The sequence below is a fragment of the Neomonachus schauinslandi genome, chromosome 16, assembly GCF_002201575.2.
Source record: "Neomonachus schauinslandi chromosome 16, ASM220157v2, whole genome shotgun sequence".
Classification (NCBI taxonomy): domain Eukaryota; kingdom Metazoa; phylum Chordata; class Mammalia; order Carnivora; family Phocidae; genus Neomonachus; species Neomonachus schauinslandi.
This window is the reverse complement of record NC_058418.1, coordinates 27,016,401-27,035,960: the sequence shown is the minus strand read 5'-3', so window position 1 is coordinate 27,035,960 and position 19,560 is coordinate 27,016,401. Positions and strand designations below refer to the sequence as shown.

The 19,560-nt window shown below is 37.5% G+C and overlaps 1 protein-coding gene across 4 annotated transcripts in view; it reads right to left on the bottom strand.

The window, feature by feature from the left end:
• CYLD (CYLD lysine 63 deubiquitinase) overlaps positions 1-19,560 on the bottom strand; it is a 62,306-nt gene that overhangs the window by 20,555 nt on the left and 22,191 nt on the right. For 3 of the 4 annotated variants that reach the window (XM_044922174.1, XM_021705825.2, XM_044922176.1), the window contains exons 6-7: positions 7,413-7,511; positions 5,746-5,862 (exon numbers count right to left, since the gene is read on the bottom strand). In XM_044922174.1, the coding sequence (XP_044778109.1) occupies positions 5,746-5,862; positions 7,413-7,511 (216 nt within the window). Of the gene's footprint in view, positions 1-5,745; positions 5,863-7,412; positions 7,512-8,475; positions 8,485-19,560 lie in introns of all 4 variants that reach the window. The other variant, XM_044922175.1, reaches the window with a different exon arrangement.

The window sequence follows — 19,560 nt, the reverse complement described above, 5'->3', positions numbered from 1 at the left end:
GACAAAGGATTAAAATTGGACAAAAGCCTATAAATCAATATAAAAAAGACAAAAAAAAAAAAAAAAAACCTAGGAAAAAATGGTCCAAGGGCCTGAAAGGCAACTCAGAAAAAGATACCCAAATCACCAACACATCAGTGAAAAGATTCTTGCTCTCACTAGTAAGTAGATAAAAAAAAAAGACAAAAGCAATGTGAGATATTTCAAAAGTTCAAGGTCTTAGAACATTAACTATTGGTCAGGATGAAGAGCAAATGATACCCTTACACAATGCTGATGGGAGTGTAAACTGGTACAACTACTCTGGGAACAGTGTGGCATGATTTAGTAAAGGAAAGATGTGCATATGACATGACCCAGTGAATCCATTTCTAAGTATACAGTCTAGACACGTGTAAGAATGTTAATAGCGGAGCTGTTAATAATAGCAGGAAAATAAAAACAATTCAAATGTCCATCAGTGGTCGATTGGAAACATATACTGTGGTATATTTAGACATTTCACAGCAATTGAATGAAACAGAATGGAACGCTATACAGCAATGAAAACAAATAAATTATAATCACACTACTACTATGATGAATCTTTGGAACATAATATTGAGGGGAAATTACAGCATACATACAGTCTGATTCCTTTATAGGAAGCTCAGAAACATGCAGAAATAACAGTATACTGTTTAGACGTACAAACTTATAAGGCTATCATGAAAACCAGGAGAATGATAAACACTAAATTAAAGATGACAGAAGCTCAGAGTAGAGCATGAAGGGAAGGATTCTAGGAAGAGGCTCCAAGGGAATTTCAAAGGTCACGATAATAGTTTTTTTTCTCAAAGTGAGTAGTGACTACATGAGTGTTCACTGTACTTTGTACCTTATTATTCTATCTACCTTATCCATTTAAGATTCTTTAGTAATGATATTTAACATAGGAACTTTATTCTTTTTAAGACTTAATTTATTTATTTGACAGAGAGAGTGAGCACAGCAGGGGAGCTGAAGGCAGAGGGAGAGAGAAGCAGACTCCCCACAGAGCAGGGAGCCCAACACGGGACTTGATCCCAGGACCCTGGGATCATGACCTAAGCCGAAGGCAGACACTTAACCAACTGAGCCACCCAAGATCCTCTTTAACATAGGAATTTTAAAAGTTATTCTTTTCTTTCTCAAACCCTCAACCCCTCAAGCCCAAAACCCAAATCCACAAAGCATTTGGTTCTATCTCCAAAATATATGTCAAATTCATCCTCTTCTCTTCGCCCCTATTATCTCCCTAATTCAAGCCACCATCATCTTTCACCCTGTAATGAGTCTCTTTCCTGATCTGACCTTCTTGTCCCTCTCCAAACTATTCACCATACAACTCTAAGAGAGACCTTTTTAAAATCTAAAGATCTTCCATGATCTTCTATCATTTCCCTATTTAAAAACTTCCAATGGCTTTCCAGTGTTCTTATAATAAATACTAAATTTCTCACCAAGATCTACAAGGTCCTGGATGATCTGGCTCCCACCTACCTGTCCAAATTCCTTTCATATATCTATTTTCCTTGCTTACCATGCTGTAGCCAGTCTGGCCTACTTCCTGTTCTTCAAATACTCTTTCTCACCTCAGGTCTTTGCCTTTCCTATCTCCTCTGCCTCGAATGTTCTTCCCAAGCTCTTTCTCTGACAGGTTCACTCACAACATCCAGATCTCAACCCAAATATCCTTTCCTCAAAGAGACCTCTCCACAACACTCTACGGTAGCTGGCTTCCCACCGGATGCTATCATGCCCTGTTCATTTCTTTCTTGCACATGGCACCATTGATTATTACCTTGTCTGTCTACATATTTACTGTCTGTCATACCAACCAGACTATAAGCTCCATAAGAACAGGAATTCTGCTTGTCTTTTTCATGGTTTTTCATGAGGCTTCATGGTTGAATCCACAGCACTTGGTATAGCCACTAACACAAGAAAATACTCAACATTTAAGAAAAAAGTGAATACATGAATCAAATGTTGTAGGAAAAAAAGCTTTTTAAATATATAAGTGAAATTAATTATAGAAAAGAAATGTTCCTTTACAATGAAATTACTTCTGTTCTCTAATTTAAGGATGAAGGCCTACTCCATATAGATTTCATGACTTTATATATCCCGTTTAGGACCCACGTTCTTATATACACTTAGTATATACTTAGCATTAGACTAAAGTCAAAAAGTTAAAAATATTCTACCACACTACAGAAACTGTATAAGAATAAAATCATAGCATAAACTTAAAGAATTAATGTCACCTAGGTTATGACAAACCCACGGTTTTACTACTTGCCTTTCCTTAGAAAGAAAGAAGCTCATAGGAAAAGCATTCCCAAAGCCACCAGTAACAACAGAGGGAGAGAGTGGGGCTGCGCCATAACCACCATGGACAGTCCCCATGCTCGTGCAGAGGCCAGCAGGGCTGTGACTCACCAAAGGACCCTGCCAGGCCCTTGCTGTCTCAACACTCCCAAGATCTTTTCTTTTCTTTTTTTTTTTTTTAAGATTTTATTTATTTATTTGACAGAGAGAGAGGGAACACAAGCAGGGGGAGTGGGAGAGGGAGAAGCAGGCTTCCCACAGAGCAGGGAGCCTGATGTGAGGCTTGATCCCAGGACCCTGAGATCATGACCCAAGCCGAAGGCAGACGTTAACGACTGAGCCACCCGGGTGCCCCAACACTCCCAAGATCTTTGAGAGAGCGGATAACTGCTAACATATGGGCCAAAACCTACCAAAGTAGTCTCTCGGGAGACAGAACCCTCTTGGAGAAGCATCACTGAAGGAAGCTCCCTGCTCTATGGCTATAGGAAGAATTCTTGGGGATGAGGTCCTATGCCTGCCTATCTTCACAATATCCTACCCAAGTTGAAACGAAGGCACAGAGAAGGCGAAATCAGAGAGCTCACTCAAATCATTTCCTATGAGTATCTAAGCCCAAGGGACTATCTGAGCCCAAGGGAGGTAACAGTAGACTTGGACTGTTACATTTGTTTATGTATAATATAAATAATCCATATTATAACTAAAAAGTCATTACAGAGTTCTACAGTACTCTTCAATTCTTATTTTGATTTAATTTGCAAACAATTACGAAATGTACTCCATGCCAAGCCCTGTGCGAGGCAATTGGAACTCCAGTCTGGCAGAAGAGACAGGCGACAAACAATTATGATGGCACCTCACCTAACCCAGGAGAGACGGGAAAGGCTTCCAAGGAGAAAATAATACCCAAGCTGAGATTGAACAGATGGATAGAAGTAAGCCTGAGCACGGAGTGGGAGGAACAGGAAGAAGGATTTCCAGGCAAGAGGAACAACAGGCGCCAAGAGAAAAGTATGGCACGTTCCAAAATGGCCCCACTCCAAGCATGGCTAGAGCCGGAATGCAGGACAAATGACAGAAACAAGTAAGAAGCCATGCCGTAAAAGAGTCCAACAGGCCAAAGTAAGGTATCTGGATTTTTATCTTCAAGGGCCAGCAGAAAATTAATCGATATCCAGCAAAGGAGAGACATGAGCAGATATAGCTTCAGAAAAATCAACCAGAGAGTAATGTGAAGAGAAACTCAGCGTAGTGATCCAAAGCGGCAGGTCTGGTGTTAAGCAGACTTGGGGTACAACATCGGCACAAGGTATTTAACCCCTGTAACAAGAGACAAAGCAAAAACACCTACCTCATAAGGCTGGCATGAGGACAAAGTAATGCATCTAAAGCATGTAACACAATGCCTGGTGCAGTAAGTTGTCCAGAGTAAGTTGCCACAGTGATGATGGTAGCAATGATCAAGATGACGGTGAGGGCGGTTATTATTGTTCAGAATAAATTCAGAAGGAACAAGGCTGAGGCAGACGAACCGGTTGGAAGGCCATTATACTAACCAGACAGCAACAAAGGACCTGAACTAAGGCAGTGTTGCAGAAATGAAGACGACGGGAACGATTCTAGCGATACTGAAGAGGAGGAACTCCAGAAAACTTGGTGACAACTGGATGTGACTAATGAGAGAGAGAAGTCCAGGATGATGCCTAAGCTTCCACTTTAGGCAGCTGGACTCATGTCTCCATTTCCTCACTCCACGAAAGCATAACCAACTGAGGTTATCGATGGATCCCGTTGGCTAAATCCAGCAGGTAATCGTGTGGTCTTCATCTTCCTTGCCCTCCTCGGTGCATTCAATACTGCTGTCCGCTAGCTCCCCAGCTTCTTAACCCAACAACCTCCTGGTTTTCCTCACCTCCCTCCAGTTGCTTTTTCTCTGTCTTCTGTGTCTCCCAGCCACTAAGGTCTTATCCCTCACCCTCCATCCCCCGCCCCCCACTCTCAACAAAGGTGATATTATTCACAGGACTTTAATCACCAAATATGTGGGAGCAACTTGCAAATTTACTTCTCCAGCTCTTAACTCTCTTCTAAGCTCCAGACCTGTATATCCAACTGTCTACTTAACAAATCACCTCTGGGAAGTTTAAAAGGCCCCTGGAGCTCAACATATTCAAAATCAAATTCATCACCTTCCTCTATAATCACAGAAGTATACAAGCCAGAAAATCTGGAGTATCACTGATACCTCTTTCTTCCTCAGCTCTCACTTTCAGTCTATCTGAGTCTTATCAATTCACTTCCTAAATATCTCCTACACCATCCACTTTCCCCATCCCTTCCCCCAACAAGTCTCGCCCTAGCTGCTATAATCTATTTCTGGGCCCTGCAACCACCTTCAATGGTGCCCTCAGATCCACACGGTCCCTGCTTCAATCCACTGTCCACCGTGCTGCCAGAATGATTTTCAAAAGGCAAACTTGGTCATGACATCCCTTGCTGAAAATCCTTCAGCGGCTTCCCATTTCCTTTAAATAGGGCACACCAGGTTCCACATGCCCTGGCCCTGTGTGCCTTTCTCATAAAATGTTATGCGTCTCTCTTTGTTCGAGCTACTCTAGCTCTTTTTAGTCCTTGGCAAACACCAGCTCCATTTTTTCACGAGGCCTTTACATATGCTATTCCCCCTGCCTAAAAGGTTCTTTGTCCCTTTCCCTGTGTTATCTCGCACTCCTCTGGTAAATTTAAGCTCACACTGCTTCCTCAGAGAAACATCCCCGAGTCCCCGTAGGTAAAATCCACCTTTATATGCTCTCACAGCATCACGTGCCTTCACTGCTCTCACCATGATTGCAATTCTAGATCTGTTTCTGTGATGGTCTGATTAATGTCCATTTTAATAACTTGATCATGAAGTGAGAATGGGCAAGGACCCTGTTTTTCACTCACCATTGTAACCTCTGTGCCTAGAGGAGTGCCTGGCACATTGTAAGCACTCAATAAATATTTACTGAAGGGATGAACAAAGAAAATAATAAACCGGAAGAAAATGATGTCCCTGAACCAAAGAAAGGTAAAAAGGAAGTGTTTTAAAGAGGTAAAGAAAAACCCAGACAGGTAAGACTTTAAATGATTCAACTGATTCTAGAGATCTACCCTAAAGATCAGCTAAGGGAAGAAAACGAGCTACTAATACATTTTCTGAATGTTGTATTAATCTTAACAGCAGTACAGTTCAAATTGTACAAAATATTTTAGTTCAGTCATATTACTGAAGAGTGGCCTATTCATTGTTTCCAAAAATGAGATATGCTAGTGAAAAAGCCTTTTTTTTTTTTCCTGATGAGCTAAAAGGAGAGGATCATTATAAGAGACACCAAAATTATAGATTACCTTCATCAATGTACCATGTGTTTTTTGATTTGGATTGTGGTTGTGAGTCAACAGAAGATCCATTTAAAGTATAAAAGAATTCAGATCTGTTTCTATTTCCAGGGTCTGAGGTAGATCCTATGGATCAAGAAAAGTTTCTTTTAAAAATAAAGTCAATATGGTGTGAAAGCTTTTCCCTATGAGAAATTAACATGCATACGGCGTTAACAATTGCTTAAGAAAGCAATAGAGGTATACAAACACAATGTATTTTATTAGCGTTTTCAACCACTTTGGCAATGTCAAAAAATTCTTCCACCCAAGAATCAATATAGGAGGGGAACAGGAAGAAGTTAAAAAAAGAGCCTGCTTTTTTTTTTTTTTTTTTAAGACAAACTGCTTTTAAAAATTATTTCACCTTCTATGGCTTATTTCCAAGTGTCAACATCACCATTCCCCAATTTCATGTGATGAACCTGTTGGCTCCCAAATTTAACCTGTTATTTTAAAACGGTTTCTTTCAGAAGAAGGTTATCTTCAAATGTTGTATACATAAATCAGTGTGCCAATTAAGTTTAAAAAATTTAAACAGTTTGGAATTCTTCATCATCAAATTCCTTGCTTCATTTCTTCATGCCTTTGAAAACCTGAAGCAGTATTATTTTTTTATATTAATTAAAGTAAGAAAGAGTTAGTGTAGTCCTGTCACCGACATTTCAAGACCTTACCCTGCCTCAGTACTAAGAAGACACACTGTAGGTGAGAGCAGGGCGTTTCTAGAACCCATACAAAATCTGGTTTTTTTTTTTTCAATTTAAAGCAGATAGCTCTATATTTTATGCTTATAACTAAGATCTGCTACAACACAAGTAATGCACATGTCTTCAGAAAATCTGTAGGCTATTTATATTTAAGTGAGAATAACAAGTGTGAGCTATCCTATCTAGATCCATAAGTTAACACAAAAAATAATGATTACTTGTGTCTCCCATTTAATCGTAAGTCTCCCAGGGTCCAAAGTCACATAAAATACTTCTTAAAATACAATTTCCTTTAAAACGAGCCAAAGTAGTTTTGTTCACCAGATAACTGAGGAAAAAATATTCTGCTCCTAACCCACATCTGAGTTAACAAACATTCTTACAGTTCTTTAAATGAGCTGTTTAGCTTGTATAACCACCATCCTTTAAAACTATGAAATATGTGGAAGCTAAAGAAAAAAAGCTAAAAATTCCACATGCATTGTGAGGGAGTTTCTGGAAGAGAGACAAAAATTTTTGCTTAGCAGTTTGGAATTTATCTTGTGCCACATTTTGTTAGCAAAATCCACATAATTACTCTCTATATACTTTACCCTCTCCAACATTATCCAGATAAGGTGGGATTTTGTACAGTTGCAACTCTAAACTTTACATACAAATGTTACAAGTAGGGGGTTCCAAAAAGCAGCTGATACAAACCAACAAAAGACACAGGTTTTCACAGAAAGCTTTTCATCAACTAAAAAAGGTTGGGAACTCTTGGCTTAAGCAAGAGCATCTATAAAAAAATTTTTAGTGAAATACTAAAAACGTTTGGAAGAAGAGAACCTACATATACACGGAGTAAAAACTTTCAACCTCCTTTCAGTGCTATGGCAAATCAGATACCATGTTAATATCTACGAACTGTAGTCTCCTGACCCATACCTGTGGCCTTTGGTTTATTATGACTGGATGAACCTTTGTCCCCAACACCTCTTGACATAAAGGCAAGTTTGGGAGGCCTCCTTTCCTGTGTCACGCTATCTGAAACAGTAAACATATTTTTTAAGGATCAAAGCAAATTCTTACAGAAGAGAAGCAATCGAGCAAACATGATAACAGCAACCAAAAAAACCTCTTTCCTACAAAAAAGCAGCATTTTTACAGTAGTTTTACGAATGTTTAAAGGTCGACACAAGTACTGAAAGAGAGTATACAGGAAAAAAAAAAAATCAATGCTGTATTTCAAAATGTAATTTCTACAAGAAAATACAACCCAAATACAATTCAGCTAAGTGTTTTAACTTCTTGAAAATTCAATCACTTTTAATCAATTATTACTTGATGTGTTAAAACATTACAGAGAAAACTCTACTCAGTCTTTTGCAAGAGTTCCCCAGTGGGTATCCCCACAACACCCAGGGTGTTATGAAGTGTTCTACACTCAAATATTTCTAGAAGATGCTGAGATCAACAAAGGTAAACAAATTTCTTTACCGCATAACACCAGATCCTTTAATATGTTAATGTGCATGGTGAATCTCTCAAAGAAGGATATAGTAAACATTTTATAATATTTTTTGTCCCATTCTCTTTAGCATCTCAGACCAATGTATTTCATGGAAGACAGTCTGGAAAAAACCTGGTTAGAAATATGTAGCAGTTTGAAAAATCATGTATGTTAAGAATAACACTGACAAGTATACAAACATGTACGCGTATAAACAGGAAAAATGCAGAGAACTATACACAGATTAATGGTGAAGAAAACCAGAGAAAAATATCAATATTTTTGAAGAAAACACTCAAAACTTCTTTTTGGAATATAGGTGTAATAAATTTGGCAAAGTTGTTTTTGATAGACCACTCTATACCTTAAAGGCCAACAATTTTCATAAGATATTCACAAACACTGATCAAGCAAATGTAGAGAGTCAATCTGGAAAGATTTTCCCCGGGAAATTTCAACAACATATCTGTCAAGTCCAACATGACACAGGAATCATACCTGATAAAGCTGTATATCAGCAAAAACGATAGCACCCACAGTAGATTTTTGAGAACAGAAAGAAAAAAATAGGAAAATTTTTACATTTTAAACATAAAGAAAAGGCCACTTTTTTAGAAAAAGGAAATAATACTGAATTAATCATATATAAATCATGCTCGGTAATGTATATAAATCATGGTTGGAGGGAGAAAAGATTTCAGTGTTAAACTGTATCTTAAATGTGTCAGAATATGATCAAATGAAAAATTATTTTAATTCAAGAATTATACTAAATAGCCATGATTTCAACCAAGTGATATAGTAAAAGCTATTTACTAATACTTTGATGATGATGCCATTCAAGTATCTCCAAATCTCCAAGTATATGAGAGCTACTGTGGAAGGTAAAATTTCTCAGTCACTGGCAAAAAAAGTTCCCAAATGATAGCATATAAATTGACTAAAGAAAACTAATTCCCACTATTAACTGTAACTAGCTACATGTAAGTCCATGTTCGAAAGATACGCACATGCACGTGATATCCTACATACATGATACAGTTAGTGGTGATTACCATGAAGGCAGCAAACGATCTTAACAGAGGCTAGCAGTAACAGAGGGCCACATGGACGAGCCATTGGTGGCTGTTCTGGGGGTGATTAGGGGAGGGCTCCAAAGACTGGGAACACAGCACTGGAGTTGTAAACAGTAGTTATCTTCTGCCAAAGACTTGGTCTGAGAGAATGTCAAACACCAATTTTGAGGAATAGATATTCCTACAGAATTCTATGCCACATCTAACTTGCCCTCCAGCAATGACATACCAAATACTTTGGTATGTTAAGAATGTTAAGAAATACCTTTCTTTGTCACTGCTATGTTCATGATCCAAAACCAAAGCCTTCTACCTTAAATGAATTTTAGGAGATTACCATCTCAGGAAAAGTAAGTATGGGAAAGTAGACATGCTGCCAAAGTGAGCACAGTATGGGAAAGTAAATAATCAATCCGGCAGACAATTTTGTGAGATTAAAACAATTATGCCTAAGAGATATTAAAAGAGATAGTGTGATACGTCCACCAAATGGCATGTACAAAAGTGTGCATAGCAACCTCATTCAGAATAAGCAAAAGCTGAAATAATCCATTCTAAGCAAAATAAACAAACTGTAATCTGTTCATACAGCAGAACACTACACAGCAATAAAAAAAAAAGAATAAACTACTGATATATACAACACAGAGACTGGGTTGAGTAAAAGAAACCAGATGAAGAATATCCATTATATATACAAAGCAGGACTACATTCAAAATGATGAAAGTATGTATGTATCCCTACAATAGCCAAGATACAGAAGCAACCTAAGTGTCCACCAGCAGATGAATGGATAAAGAAGATGTGTTACACATGCACACACACACACACACACACAGGACTATTACTCAGCCATAAAAAAGAATGAAATCCCCATGTGCAACAACATGAACAGACCTAGATGGTATTATGCTAAGTTAAAGAAGTTAGACAGGGAAAGACAAATACTATATGATTTCATTTATATGTAGAATCTAAAAAAATAAATAAAACAAATGAGAAACAGACTCCTAGATACAGAGAACAAACTGGCAATAGCCAGGGGAAAGGGGAAGTGGGCAGACAAAATAGGTAAAGGGGATTAAGAGGTACAAACTTCCAGTTATTAAAAAAAAAAAAAAAAAAATTGCAGAGATGTAATGTATAGCATAGAGAATAGAGCCAATAATATTGTAATAAATCTGTAGGGTGACAGATGGTAACTAGACCTATCATGGCAATCATTTTTTGGTAATGTATAAAACACTGAATCACTATCTTGTACAACTGAAACTAATATAATATTCTGTATCAATTATGATTCAATAAAAAGTTATAAAGTAGCAGCTCATCCATCACTCTCGTTAATTTAATCAGAAAAACAAAAATCTCTTGGAGAATCTTGGGTTGAAATCATGACAATAAACTAGTGAACAATAACCATCAAACCACAAGAAATGTCTGTGAATTTGAATGACCCATTAAATTGAGAAAAATCACTTAATTGATGTACTGCTTAACATCATCAGCCACAAGAGCATAATTCAGACCCAAATGAGAGTTTAATATCCACAGAAAAAGCTACTAGAGAAAATACAAGTTTACTTGGGTAAAATGAGGTATTATAAAACCAGATACCAACGTACGATACATAACACTACACAAAGATGTCTTCATGAGGCAGGATTGCTGCTGATCAAAATAAATGCTTTCCTTATATTTTAGATTATTTTATATGAAAACTTGTTGAAAAAAAAAAAAAAAGTGGAAGGTCCCACCAGATGACATCAGGGTTACATACTCAGATCTAGTGCTTCAAATTAAAGGTGATTCGGACGGACAATCGATCTCTGTGGAAGGCCATTTAACATTCTCTATCAGAATGTAAATACACATACCCTTTGACCCGGCAACTCTACTTCCAGGAAGTTACCTTTTTAAAAAATATCTTATGAATATTTTGTATGAATATGAGCAAAATATATCCCATTTAAGTAGTCAGATGAGTACAGATGGCATGGTGTTGAGAGAGAGAAACAATACATGCAAGGACACAATTAGTATCCACAATGATCTGAAAATGTTGGAAGACTGGATAGCTCTGATGACAAAGTTTTATAGGGCCAAATGCAAAGTCCAGCTGATGCCCTCCAAATCAACTGTACAAGCACAGATCAGAAGCAGACATATGCATGAACAAAATTGGGGATTTAAGTCAAGAGTAAGCTCAGTATTTATTAATTTATTGATTTATAGATGCAGTCATTCATTCATAATGCAAGGAAGGCATTACAGTGGTCTCTGGGAATATAATTCAGACTGTGACAGGGCTGTCCCCAAAATTTTGGGGTCAATTTTTTTGTCATTAGCAACCATTAGCCAACATATTGATTATAGTATTCCATTTCCCTCTAGATGCCCAAGTGTAAAAAAACATCTTCAACAAACCAGGTCTTATTCAAGAGTATCTGGAAATCATGCAATGGCTAAAATGACTCAAACTTTTTAGGATGGAGAACAGAAGATGAAGGTTCCAAAGACATCCAGCTTTGAATATCTAAGGATTGTTGTAAGGAAGAGGAGCTGGATTTGTCCTATCTTGATCACCAGCCCTGAACTAGAATCAGTGCATGAAGTTGTAGGAAAGTAGATCTAAGCACACATTCATACAACGAGTGACTTTTTCACAATCAGATCCATCTAAAATGAAATATTCTGATTTCCTTTAGGCAACAGTGACTCTTCTATCAAATGTATACACAGTTCTCTAAGAAGATATGGATAGTAAGACAGGAAGCTATCTTCTAGCTCTACTGGACCACATGCAAACTGATACATATACATGAAGTTATTCACTGAAGCACTGCTTGTAAGAGCAAAAGATTGAAAACAACCTAAATGCCCATCAGTAGAGTAGGGGAACTGGTTAAAAAAATTATGGTACATTCATAAAATGAAATACAATGCATAACTTAAACAAAAGACTAAGTATGCAATTCATATACTAATATGAAACGATGCCTAAGATCTATTATTGTTAACTTACAACAACAGGTGCAACTTCCACTTCTGGAAAGATGAGTAGACATACCTTTTCCTATTCCTCCTGGTAAGTACAACTAAAAATTCTGGACATAACATGCAAAACAGAAATTAGAAGACCCTGGAAGGTGGAGAGGAGAAGGCAGACCAGGTGAGGAGCTCTGGACCTAAGGAACAACACGGTGGAAAATTCTCTGGATTTTCTTCTTCCCTCATGTATCCCTCTTAGCACTGAAGAAGCCAGCAAACTGGAAACGCCAATGGGTACAGACAAAAGAAAGCCCCAACAAGTCAGCTCTCTCTAGTCAAAGGATGAGAAAAGAGGAAACCTAGTAAGACAGAAAAATATTAGATAATAATCACTCAACACCAGGCAAACACCACAGAAAAAAACAGTGGCCCCACCCACTCCAACAAAGGCCAAATGGGGAGCCTAGACTTCCACTCATGTAAGGGTGTTACAAAGTACTCCAACACCCCAGTTGCATGATATTGGAGAAAGCCAAGTCTGGAGCCACCACCTGATAACCAAGTTCTCCCACCCCTTGGTGTCAGAGGAGAACACATGGAGAGCCTAGACTTCCGTCTCTGTCCACCTGCTGGGGTGGGGCCAAAGGAGGTCTAGTGGAGAGTCAGAACTTTCTCCATAGCCCAGCAGCGATGAGGCCACACTCATCACAGTGTCACTGGAAACCAACGCACACCTCTACCCAGCAGGAATGAGGAGCTTCCGTTTCAGGTATCAACAGAGGCCAAGGGAGGAACAGACTTCTGCCTCCACCCGGCAATAATGAGGTGGCATATACCCTCCTCTTCCCCGGCCAGAGCAGTGTCAGAGAAAGCTGGCTAAAAGCTGGCTCTAGATCTAGTAGGATCTAGAGTCTCAAAACATAATACCCAACTGTCCAGGTTTCAAATAAAAATCACTCATTATACTGAGAACCAGTAAGATCCCAAGAAGAATTTTTTTTTAAGATTTTATGTATTTGACAGAGAGATAGAGAGAGCCAGAGAGCATGACCAGGGGGAATGGCAAAGGGAGAAGGAGAAGCAGGCTCCCCGCTGAGCAGGGAGCCTGATGTGGGGCTCGATCCCAGGACCCCGGGATCATGACCTGAGCCGAAGGCAGACACTTAACTGACTGAGCCACCCAGGCGCCCCTCAAAAAGAATTTTAAAACATAGTCAATAAATGCCAACATTGAGATGAAAGAAAGGTTAGAATTACCTGACAAAGATTTTAAACAGCCATGATAAAAATGCTTCAATAAGCAATTAGAAACACACTTGGAAAAAAATGGCAAAACAGAAACCTCATCAAAGAAATAGAAAGTCTCAGCAAAGAAACGGAAGATACAAAGAAGAGTGAAATGGAAACCTTAGAACTGAAAAAAACAACAACCCAAATACAAAGCTCGATGGATGGGCTCAATAGCGAAATGGAGGAAACGCAGGAAATCATGAGTGAACTTGAATATAGAACAATACAAATTAGCCAGTATGAACGACAAAGAGAAAATAGACTTAAAAAAAGAAAAAAGAAAAAAAAGAAAAAGAGAGACTTGGGGACCTGTGGGACTTCACAAAAGATCTAACATTTATTTCATCAGAATCCTAAAAGGAGAGGAGAAAGAGGCAGGCCTCAGAAAGTACTCAAAGAAAGGAAGGCTGAAACTGACCACATGTGGCAAGAGATAAAAACTTAGCAATCCAAGAAGCTGAGCAAACACCAAACAGGATAAACCCAAAGGAATTCTATGCCAAGACACATCATAATTAAACTTGAGAAAGCTAAAGGCAAAGAGAAACTCCTGAAAGCAGCCAGAGAAAAACAAAACATTTAGGAGAGGAAAAAAAGGCAATTCAAATGAGAGCAGATTCTCATCAGGAACCAGGGAGGCCCAAAGGAAGTAGCACAGTATTTTTCAGGGGCTGAGAGAAAAGAACTCTTGACCCAGAATCTTATAATCAGTGAAAATATCCTTCAGGAATGAAGGGGAAAGCAAGACATTCTCAGATGAGGGGCAACTAAAATAATTTGTCACCAGCAGATCTAGAGGAAGTTCTCAAAAGAAAAAAATGATCAAAAAATAGGCCCATACAAATATACCCAACTGATTTTTGACAAAGGTACAAAAGCAATTCAGTGGAAGAGGTCTTTTTCAACAAATGGTTGTGGGACAATTAGACATTAAAAAGAAAAGAAAAAGAAAAATACCTGTACATAAAAAATTAACTCAAAATGAACCATGGGGTTAAATGTAAGATGAAAAACTATAAAACTTTAAAAAAAATAAAAGGAAAAAGGAGAATGTGAAGAAATCAGAATTCTCATATATTGCTGGTGGGAACGTAAAATGTGCAGCCCCTCTGGAAAACAGCCTGGCAGTTCTACTAACGATTAAATATACAGCTACCATATGACCTAGCAATTCTATTCCTAGGCATGAACCCAAGAGAACTGAAAAGTATGTCCACACAAAAACTTACAACATGTACGTTCATAGCAACATCTTTCATAAATAATCAAAAATTAGAAATACAAATGGCCATCAACTGATGAATGGGTAAATAAGATACAGTTCACCCTTGAACACCAGGGGGGTTTGGTACATTGACTGCCATGCAGCTGAAAATCTGTATTTAACTTTGACTCCCCCAAAACGTTACTAATAGCCTACTGTTGACCAGAAGCCTTACCGATAACATAGTCAACGTTAACAATGTAACACATATTTTGTATGTCATATGTATCATAGGCTGTATTGTTACAATGAAGTAAGTTAGAAAAAGGAAAATATTGTTAAGAAAATAAGGAAGAGAAAAAATACATGTATACTACTGTTCTATAAAAAAAAAAAAATCCATGGACCCACACAGTTCAAACCCATGTTGTTCAAGAATCAACTATGCACTATGCCTATATAATGGAATATTGTGCACCCATAAGAAGAACTCAAGGACTGATTCATTCTACAGCATGGATGAATCCTGAAAAGATTATGCTTAAGTGAAAGGAGCCAGACAAAAAAGGCCATATTTTTTATTCTGTTTATATGATATGTCCATATAGCAGCATATAGTCCATATGTCTATAGGCAAATCATAGTGACAGAGAACAGATCAGTGTTTGCCAGGCACTGAGTATGAGTTTCCATCTGGGGTGATTAAAAAGTTCTGGAACTAGACAGCGGTGATGGCTGCACAATATTGTGAATGTTCTTAACGTCATGGAATTGTACATTTTTTAAAGGGGTGAATATTCTTCTGTGTGAATTATATTTTGACTTTTAAAAACTCAGGAGAAAATCAGAGGCAAATCCCACAAGATAAGGGCTCAGTCCGAAAGACTGTCCTCATTGTGACACCAGTCACAAGTTCCTGGTTGTGGTACTACTGACTGACCAGCTAGAAATCAGTGTTCCCAGGACCCCCTCCTTGGGTTCCATAATTTGCTAGACTGGTTCACAGAACTAAGGGCAACACTTACATTTACCATTTTATTATAAAGGATATAATAAATTATACAGATTAATAACCAGATAAAGAGAGACTTAGGGCGAGGTATGGAGAAGGGGCACAGAGCTTCTGTGTCGTCTCTAGGAGCAAACCCCTCCCAGCACCTCCATGTGTTCAGCAACCTGAAAGCTCTCCAAACCCTGTACTTTAGGGATTTTTACGGAGACTTCAATAGGTAGGCAGGATCAATTACTGACTCCATTTCCAGCTCCTCTCCCTGCTCCCCTCTGCAGAGGATAGGGACTGCAGCTGAAAGTTCAAGCTTCTAATCATGGCTTGGTCTTTCTAGTGACCAGCCCCCATCCAGGAGGCCACCAAGAGTCATCTCACTAGAACAGAAGGCACTCCTATCACCCAGGAAATTCCAAGGGATTTAGGAGCTCTGGGTCAGGAATCCAGGTCAAAGACTAAATATAAGCAAGAACTGAGGATATATATAAAATATATTTAATATATAGTTACAATGTATTAACATACATTAAATAATACACATAAGCTATATATTAATATATAGTAAACAATATACTTATAAAACATATACATAAAATTACATACTACCACAGAATGAAATAGTTCTCAGTAATAAAGACACATGAATGTGTCAAAATGAATTATACTGAGTGAAATAAATCAGACAAAAAGAGTACATCCTGAGTTACTGCACATATATAAAATTCCAGAAAATGTGGACAAATGTATACGGATACAAAGATGATTGATCAGTGGTTGCCTGGATTTTGGGGGGGATGGGGCAGGCAAAAGTGGGAGGAAATAATCACAAAGGGCATCGTTATGGGTGATAGGTATGCTATCTTGATTGTGGTGAATTTAAGAAACAAAACAAATGAGCAAAGGGAGGGGGAAAAAAAAAAAAAGAGAGAGAGAGAAAGAACCAAACCAAGAAACAGACTCTTAACTGTAGATGTAGAGGGGAGGGGGTGGGGGGATGGACGATATAGGTGAAGGGGATTAAGGAGTGCACTTGTGATGAGCACCAGGTGATGTATGGAAGTGTTGAATCACTAAATTGTACACCTGAAACTAATACTACACTGTACGTTAACTGGAATTTAAATAAAAACTTAAAAAAAAGAAGAAGGATACAGAAGGAAAGTAGGTAGTTGGGGGTCAATGTTGGGAGGGAAAGATCTCACATAGCCTTTTAAAATTCTGTGCAAATGTGCAGGCACTGAATAATCTAAAAAGCCAAATTAGCGTTACATTCCCAACCTCCAACACTAAAAAAAGAAGACACAGGCTGGACTAGAAAAAGCAGAAATGTATAATTTAGGGGTAGCACTAAATGATCTGCTCCAGCACAACAGCTTTAAGAACGTGAACACATCAAATTAGCTATGTTAGAGTTTTTAACATTTGAAGCAGAAATGAAGAGAGAAAAAATTTTGAAACAGATTAAGACTCTTGCATCTTGGAGTCAAAGGGACTCCTCAGAAGCCCACTGTAACAAGGAATTGATGGAGATGAATTCTCCCCTAATCTCACCAGCCATTGAACTGCTTCAAAACAGTTTTAAATGCTGGGAATATTAATTTTGTCCTACAAAGGAAGGTAATTGGGCAAGAAAAAGAAACTAAGGAACTTAAAAGAGACACTATGACTCTCTTTCTCTCTCCAAAAAAGGGTGTTAATGATGACATGAAATACAGACGAAGACCCATTCAAAGCAACTAATTTTCATTTAGACAACTTTACTTTTTAAGTCTATTTGTGAGCTTTATTTTGTTGGCAAAAAGTGTAACTTGTATTATTACATTATAAAAGCTGGAATCATTCTTAATTATCTTCTATTCAAGGTTTATGAAATCAAGCTTTAAAAGGAGAAGAAAAAGTATTATTTTCCTTTCTTGTCACTGCTCTGAGAGCCAATAATAATGACAATGAGAGCCACTGATCTAGAAGATCAAAGTGTGCCTGACAGGTGATTCCCAAGAGATTCATGTAACTAATTCTTATTATTTTAATCCTACATCACTATTTAAATAAAACAGAATTGTAAATGTTTTTGAAGATAAATAGTATTAAAGAATTCCTCTGGAAATTAGAGGAAAATTACAGGAAAAATAGAAATGATAGCTTTTCCTTTCATTTTCTTTTTGTGCTAGTGTAGAACCCAAGATCATTTACATTTCAAACCAAACTGAGACATGGAAAAAATATACAGAAATACAGCTCTAGAGTTTGGAGCGGGGGGAGGGGGAGGCATTTCAAATCTTTATTCTACTGCAGACTAAGAAAAACACAATCAATTATACAGAAGCCAACTTCATATTTTAGGTATCTTTTCCTTTCTTAAATTATAACACTAAACTAGTGTTCTCCCTAGTCTCTCAATTTACTCAGTGTAATGAATTATACTCACTTGTAAAATGCAAAACTCAAAGAAGGTAGGTAAAAAGGATGTTACACTATTAAGGTTTTGAGTTTTCAAAAGCACCCTTTGGAAACTTTTTGTGTAGTTTCAAGAGTTTATTTCAATTCCAGTTAGTTAACATACAGTGTAATATTGGTTTCAGGTAGAAACTGAGTGATTTGCCACTTCCACACAACAGGCAGTGCTCATCACAAGTGCCCTCCTTAATGCCCACCACCCATCTAGCCCATCCCCCACCCACCTCCCCTTCAGCAACCCTCAGTTTGCTCTTTACAGTTAAGAGTCTGTTTTATGAAACCCACAAACATCTCTGATTTGGTAAGACAAGTTAAATTACATTTATCCATGTGATTTTGGAGAAACAACATTAGCACGGAATTGGTTACCCCTGTAAGAATACTTTAATAATGAAAGAAATTTTATTTTACAAGAGATTCTCCTTAGGCATCCGGCAAGTTAACATTATAAAAGTAGCATAATTCACAGAATCTGCCCGTCTCTGTCCACTAGATTCAAAGTAGTACTCCCACCCCACATGTGATGATCAAAAATGTCTTCAGACACCTGGGGTCAAAATCACCCAAGGTTGAAAACTGCTTGGCTTAGAAATGAAATGACCTTCTTATAAACATTTTGTACTAAAGCTTAAAAACAAATTTTTAAAAAACTTAAAAATTCAATAGTTATAGGGTGAAACAATACTGTATTTCAAACAATCAGAAACTTAAATGGGTGATGGGTATTATTAAGGAGAGCACTTGTTGTGATGAGCACTGGGTGTTGTATGGAGATGATGAATCACTCAATTCTACACCTGAAACTAGTAGTACACTGTAAGTTAACTAACTGGAATTGAAAATAAAAACTTGAAAATAAGGGGAAAAAACTATAAAATAAAATTCATCATACCTACCCAGAGAAATTCCCTTTTTTCTTGAATAAATGCTTTCCACATTCCAAAATATCTATTTAAAAATAAAGCTGTAATGATGAAGTAAGCTCACACCAGAATTCCTCTCCTAAAATAACAGATTTAAAATTTGACAAATTACATAAAAACAACTACCTGCAGGCACTGGAGAGTGAAGAAGAAAAAGAAAAAAAAAAGAAAACCCAACAGGCAGATTATGAAGGAAACCCAAAATTTTTAAAAAGGGCACAATACAAGGATATAATCCAAAATTGCTCAACATACTTAAAAAAAAAAAAAAGAAAATTGTGACCCATTCTCAAAAGAAAAAACCACAATGGATACCAATCCATAGACTATTTTGATGTTGGAACTGGCAGAGAAGAAGAATTTTAAAGGAACTATTATAACTACGCTTAATGAGGAAAAAGAAAACATGCTCAAGTGAAGAAGATAGCAATATCTCACCAGAGAAATAAAAACTATTTAAAGAAACAAACGAGGAAGAACAAGATGGATGTCTTAAAAATACTTCTAAAAACTTAAAGACAATATCTGAAAAAATAATTCATTGGATGAATGAATTTTAGCCCTAAAAACACAATGTGGACAAGAGAAGGGGAAGTCAGTAAAATTCAAGATAGAACAGTAGAAATTATGTGGAG